Source organism: Macrobrachium nipponense, chromosome 5 (genome assembly GCF_015104395.2).
Source record: "Macrobrachium nipponense isolate FS-2020 chromosome 5, ASM1510439v2, whole genome shotgun sequence".
Classification (NCBI taxonomy): Eukaryota; Metazoa; Arthropoda; class Malacostraca; order Decapoda; family Palaemonidae; genus Macrobrachium; species Macrobrachium nipponense.
Window position 1 is genome coordinate 107,001,502 of NC_061107.1, and position 7,500 is coordinate 107,009,001.

General features: G+C 36.8%; 1 protein-coding gene across 1 annotated transcript in view; it reads right to left on the bottom strand.

Moving 5' to 3' along the window:
• Positions 1-7,500, bottom strand: part of LOC135215885 (leucine-rich repeat protein soc-2 homolog) — a 90,027-nt gene that overhangs the window by 55,392 nt on the left and 27,135 nt on the right. The window contains exon 4 of the mRNA XM_064250839.1: positions 2,702-2,951. Within this exon, the coding sequence (XP_064106909.1) occupies positions 2,702-2,951 (250 nt within the window). The remainder of the gene's footprint in view (positions 1-2,701; positions 2,952-7,500) is intronic.

Sequence of the window (7,500 nt, forward strand, 5' to 3'; positions counted from 1 at the left end):
ACACTTCTGAATGAATGCAAGATGCATAACTGTTCCTTTATAACAAGAAACAGATAACAGGTGAATGTAAGAATTATAAGTGCATAAACTTGCTAGTATACCTGAGGAGGAGGAGCATGGCAGGATTATAAGTGACGTTAGAAATACAATAAAGAATGACATGGAAATTATTGTGGGTTTAATACATAAGGTCTGTGGATGGATTATTGTCTGTTAGTAACTTTTAGTTACAGCTCAGACAGATGATAGCCAGACTGACATTGAAAAAAATTTGGATTTTGAACATAACGGTGTGTGGGTCAGCGTCTGTTAACTTTTGGTTAGAATTTAATAAGCGAGTTCAAAATAGCTGCATATGGCTTACATGGACCTAAAGGAAGCTTATGGCAATTGAAAGAAAGGCAATGTGGAGGGGTTCAAAATAATTTGCTGAAAATAACATTACTTGTGATTTAAGTGAAGATTGTATACAGCAATATCTTGAGATACGAGCAGCCCAACATACAAATTTTTTTAGATACGAGCTGCAACTCGGTACATATATTTGTCCGAGATACAAGTGTTTCGGGAGACTGCCACTAGTTGGCATGCATGGGTCCAGCATCAGCACAACCAGCATCTTGTTCATTCTCATGTTACCAGCTAAATCAAGTTGGATCTTGTGCACTGTACTCGTTTTTTGCATTTATTACTGAACTTCTATGTGTGCCATCATGGGGCCAAAGAAAGTGAGTATAAAGGACAGTGGTGAGAAGAAGAGAATGATGTCGATAGAAGTAAAGCAAGAAATAATAGAAAAACATGGGCATGGTGTACAAGTGATTGAACTGGCAAGGCTGTACAACAGCACTACATCTACAATTTGTACCATCCTTAATCATAAGGATGCCATCGAAAGTGCAACACCAGCAAAAGGAACTACAATTCTGTCCCAATTAAGGACAAATATCCATGAAGAAATGGAGAAGCTTCTGCTGGTGTGGGTGAAAGAGGAGGAACTGGCAGGAGATACAGTGATGAAGACTAATATGCAAAAAGGCGAGTATTATATATGTACGCTGACTTGAAGAAGAAGTGCATTATTTTTACAATCAATTTTTTGGGGTTTCATTTCAAGTAGGGAAAGTGCAGTTTTAGTCTTATTTAAAGTGAAGAAAATGCAGTTTTAGTTCACATTGTGTTAAGAAAGTGCAGTTTTAGTTTATGTGTCTACAGTGCCCGCATCCCTTCCTCTCTCCCTCCCTCCCTCCTCCGCCATTCACCTCCATTAGCCGCACTCGTCTGTCTCCAAGGTAAGAATATAGTACTAAATAACACCTTTTCTTTTACTTCATATATTTTGTTATGCACTGATAAAGTATATGTGTGTTTCTAAATTAAAAAACTTTTTTTCAAAATTTAGGATGGTTTGGGGATGTTACACAGGGCTGGAACGGATTAAAGCTATTTCAGTTATTTCAAATAGGCTAAATTTATTTGACATACGAGTAGATTGACTTACGAGCTCGGTTACAGAACGAATTAAACTCTTATCTTAAGGTATTACTGTATTAGGTTTGTAGGTGAGAATGATTGGCTCAGCGTAAAATTGAGGCCGAGACAAAGGTGGGCACTATGTCTGTGGTTGTTTAATAATTTAATGGCTATTTATACAAGTTAGTCAGGGAGAGAGCTGTCCAAGCACAGCAAAAAAAAAAAAAAAAAAGAAACTACACTCTAATAAGAGTTTGATTGTTTGCAGAGAAGAGAAACATGAAAATAAAAGTAGGCAATCATGAGTAAGGTATTGAATACAAGTGGAAACCTACAAGTGAAGCAAATGTACATACAGACAGCGGACGAGTACCATATTGGTACTTACAGAAATATTTTTGTAAACTGTACAATGCAAGAAGAGGTGAATCACATAGTAGTACTTGAAAAATGAAATTAAAAGGATATGAGCAAAATATTGTGAAGAAACTTGGAGTGTATAGGGATGCCAAGGATGGAATGTATAACGGCCTGCTGAGCCAACTCTTTGTTATGGAAGTGAAAGGTGGATTTTGATGGTAAATACAATAAAGGAAAAACAAGAACCCTTTAAAAAAGAATAATGTATATAGCTAATGTGGTAAAAGGTTTACCTTAGGCAAAAGGATGGATCAGTGTGTTAAGGGCTGGTTAGGTCATGAAATAAGAATGGAGGATATTAGACAGCTTAAACAAATACACACAATACAGAATGTTAGGAGGGAGATTTATTAATGCTATCGAGCTGGGAAGGATAGAGAGGAAAAGCTAGAAAGGGATGGATAGATGGGGGGAGGGGGACCTGAGAGGAGGAGCCTTGCAATAGTGCTGCCACCAATCATGTGGAAGCTTCTAAACATAATACTCGTACAAAATTTGGAGTCTATATGTGAAAGTGGCATTGAGTATTGTCTTCACTTAAGAGCTGCATCCTGTTAAGATACTACTTAAAATGGAAAAACTGTATAAGGTGAACAAATTTTAGTCAAATGAAAAAAAGAGTAACCCTCAGAAACAGGTAGAAAACTATCATGTTTAAGTAAGCTTAACTCACTCAACAAAAACAATGTCTAAAAAGAACCAAACTTTTATTGAATGAAAAGCCTAGACAAATACAAAAGTTATATTTCTTCACTCTACTAATGAGCTTATTCTTACTATATATAATACAAAATTAACAATTACTTACTGTTAGGTTCTTGATGTCTTCACCAACAACCCTGATTCTATTGAACCTGAGAAAAAGTATAGTGAGGGAAGTTAATTTGTAAACTACTTCAGGAATTTCATTGAGCTTGTTATGGCGAAGATCAAGAACTCGCAATTTTTCCAGATTGGCCAATGTATCCGGCAACGACGTTAAGGAATTTTCTGATAATCCCAAGGTTTCGAGATTTACCAGAGAGCCAATTTCAGGTGGTAGTGTCACCAATTTGTTGCTGAAACAAAGAAACAAATGGCATGATACATAATGAAAAATAAAATTATCTTAATCATTTTCCTTAAAAATCTATATCTGCATTCATACAACAGAAAAATAAATATTTCTAGCTAGGCAAACCATCCTTTTTCCATAATCAATTTCTTAGTTTTCTTTCACTTGGATTTTGTAAAATGTGTAACATGATAATTTAAGGATCAAAGATTATAAGAAGCTATTACAATAATTTCAATTAAAAGTTAACTATATATACTGAATTACAAGAAGAAAGCACACCCATCAGCTTTTACAAATGTGAGCAAGGTTAATACATGTGCCACAAGTGTTTCAATCAAAATGAGAAAGAAGTTGCCTATGCAGCTGTATGGTAAATTGATGTTCAATGTTCGTGGTAAACTGATGTTTAATGCATCATAGTACTTTTTAGTTTTTCTTTTCAATTTCTGTATATTTTTTAGAGAGTTGCAAGTCACTAGGGATAATCACACATCTGATGAGAACTGATTTCCTAACCAAGTAGTTCATACATGAAAATTATGTATTTATGAACTACAATTTTACTGGCCATTCACCTATTTTCTCCTTGTCAGCAAATTTTTTGTCTCAACATCAAACTTTCTTGTTGTGCTAACTAGACCAAGTCCAGACAATTTATGTAAGCAATAAAAAGCAAATGACCAAGCACCAACCTTTAAGGACATCATTTGTGACTTGCCAACCAGAAGACATATTATGATAACTTGATTGGTTTTCTATTGTTTAGTCAGTCTCCATCCAATCTACATCATCTTTACTTTTGCTATATTTCATGGGGTAATTTATTAACTGCCTTTTGGATCTGGATATCAGATATAGCATTAATCTAACCCTCTACTTTTTATCATATACAGTAAAATGTCTAAAAGGTTGGTTAAATCTCCCAGTAATCACTCTAAGTGGAATTCATTAAGACCAGTGTGCTTATTTTCAATCAACTCTATTTAATTTTTATTAATTCTTGTATTATTTTTTTTTATTTTCCTATTCAGTCATTTGTTTGGTATAGTATTATGGCACTTGGAATTAAGCGAGATGTCTGACATTGGAATTAACTGAGATGTCTTCATCTTTGTACACACTAGCAGAACATTCAAATGATCAGCCATGACCGAGTTACTAGTAATCTTAACATTATTTTTTTTTTTTTTACTGTGGATCAGCAGTACTCTTGAAAGGCTTTCTACTCTTCTTAAGCAAATAAAGGTTCAGGGCTGCATCCACAGCAAAAGCAAATTCCCAAATTCTGTGACGTTGGAATCGTGCGCTGCTACAGCTATCGTAGCATTCACCCCCATAAACTGCAAGACAGAGGGAGGAGGGACACCCATAGACAGATGAGCCAGCAAGAAGCGTGATGTCATATAGTAAGACAGCAACCCAAGCAAGGTTGGAACCCCTGATAGGCCTAATGTCGTCTAATCCCCTCCATCCTGTGTGTATTGGGGCTGAAACATGCAACAAAGACAGTGATATCAGCTCCCCCTCTCCCTGCGGCAAAGGGAAGAGCATAAAGGCAGTCCCCAGTTATCGGTGGACTTGGTTATAGGCAATCCAGTTTTATGGGGCTTGCCTAGCACCATAAAATCGACAACTTTCGGTGCCATAAGGGTGCTTCCTGATAATCTGTTATCAGCACCATAAGTGCCTTAAATCACTGAGCTTCAGTTAATGGCAGTTTTCGCTCATCAGCACACCCCCGCCAATAACCGAGGACTGCCTGTAATTAGGTACAAAATTGCACAAAATCCCTCCTGATGCTTCCAAAAACTATCATTAAAAGAAACTGAAGGGTGTATAGGAAGCATCAAAAACAGGTGACGAAACATAAGGAACAGCAACATGCAAAGTTGGAACAAACAAAGCTGAAGATGCTTGGTCATCCAAAGATGGCGGCACCTCCTTTCTCCAGTACTGACCCTCTTCATAAACTTTTTGCATTGTTCCACCAACCTACGACAAATTGAACATGGATTAGTAATTGGACATACATTTTCTCTGCACCTACTGCATGTTAGGTGAGGAACCATAGACACCAAAGTTAAAAATCTCAAACAAGGATACCCAGTAACTCCAGGGCATTTCCTTTGTTTTGTGCGAGATCTCAAATAAAGCTTCGTTGGTGAGGCAAAACACTCCATGATGTTAAGACCAAAGGTTTGTTTCGTATATAAACAAAGTAATTTTCATAAATAATTCAACATACTCATAATCATTACTTATATAAAAAATCTGTAACCCAAGTTTAGCTGAAACTGATCCAGTGGATATATTTCCTTAATTAACATATTAAGAGTCAACTTCACATCTCTGTTGCTTGCACTGCATATCACACTGCCTTCAACAGAGTAACACTTTCTCTCTCTTTCCAGGCTGGTGACACACTGATAAAGCTCAGAAATACCCTAAACTCTTATATATAAAAAGTAGGAACATCATTTGATAACGCTAAGCTAAATTAGGGGTAAATTGCAACTTTTTTGTAACAGAATGACAGTCTGACATAGTACATCAAACTCTCGCCTTCCTCTGATTACTGCATTTAACCCCTTCAGCACTGGGACGTACACATGTACGTCTTTTACGGTACAGTAATAAAAGACCAGGACGTACGCGTGTATGTCTTTCATCCCTCCTCGAAAAGCTAAGCGTTTTCTTTAGCTTGGATGGTTTCCAGACGCAGTATTGTGTACGAGAGAGGTGCTGAACTCCACCCACAATTCATTCTAACCAATGAGCGTCCGATGGACGTTGTGACGTCATTTTCATATGGGTTATTAGGAGGGGTGCTGGCCAACATATACCAGTGCGCCTCAGGCTATTATCTGAGAAGGATGATTACGATTTTGTCCGTAAACCATGTAGATTTGAATTCTAAACCTTTTTCCCTTTTGATTGCAGTTCTTTTATGTTTTTTTTTTTTCAGTATCATGTCAGATGATAGTGTTTCGGAGTCAGGGTCTCAGTACCTGCCAAATCTATCAGATGATGATTATAGTGATAATTTCTTAGAGGTTAACAGTGACAACGAGTGTCTGGAAGACATTGAACCTCTTGTCGATGAAGGCTGGCAGTTCATAACTGATCCTTCTTGTGACTTGCGCCCAGACCCAGCCCCCCCTGATTCACGGAGGGTGGCAATGGGATTCCTGCTTACGTGATGCATTTTTTTCTCCTTTTTTGTGGTGATGTAATTGACAAATTGTGTGAATGGATGAATGCTCGGGCAGAGTAGTACTTTCATTCAACAGGAAAGCGTAAGGTGAAAGGACTTCTATAGAGGCCTGTTACTCATGATGAGATGTGTTTTTATAGCTTGCTGATGATAATGGGGGTGAATAAACTGCCCCATATGTATATACGTATTAGTCACGAGATGCTGTTGCTTTTATTATCATTATTATTATTATTACTGTTTTATTATTATTATTACCAGCTGCCTAAACATTCATTGATGTATACGCGGTTTCTGTATGAAACCTAGGAATAACTGTTTCAGTATTTTACTACTACTTTACTACTTTTTCTGCTACTTTATTTCTATTACTTTACTACTATTTCTACTACTTTATAACAGTTCCTACTTCTGCAATTACTTTTTCCACTAAATATTCCTATTTTTTCCGATATTCTTACTATATTTTTTGTAATTTTTTGACAATGGGGTAAAAAATATTCATTGATATCCGTACACACAATGTTTTCACATAAGAATATGAAGGAAAAATATGAATAACATAAAATTTAGTGGGAGCAAGTAACGATTGATACTCGCGGTCGACAGGGGGTCTCATGCGGTATGCAAGCATTGGCAGCAATGCAGCAGGCCAGTGGCGAAGGGGTTAATGGTACAAGGCCGATTTCTTTTTGTTTAGATCCAATTTATTCCCCATAATGAATGTTTCAAGTTAAAAGAAAACTCCTTTTTATGAAGAGATATCACTACTCACTGTAGAGACTGATGATGACTCAGAGCAGCAGCTTAGAAACCTCAAACACAGACTGAATAATTTATCTTATTCTGAAAGGTAAGGACACCAATAGATCCAAATAGGTTAAAGCAAAAGAAAAACTCGTATGCTAGACAGCCAAATCCTAGCAAAAAAACTTATCTGCAACATGAACCCTCAAGTCTTGAACATCCCGAAACACAAATTCTGAAAGACTAAAAAATTACTAAGCTCCCAGATAATGTGTAAAAGATAAAAAGAAAGATGCATAAAAATATTATTTTCAATACAAATGTTTTCAAATTACCTTCGATAACAAAAGAAAAATACTAAGAAAAGTATCTGGGCCCTCTTTTCCTAAAGGGGCAATATCCCCTCGGGAGACGGACCAGCATACTCATAACACAAGCGTGACAAAGCAGAAGAAAATGGCACATCTACTGCAATTTGCATCTGTCCCAAGGAAGGTAAACACGGGAAACAAGGAAGGCCGTCTAAAAATGTTGATATCCCTGGAACTTCTGGGCTGAATAAATATGAAACAAAATATAGGCATTGATC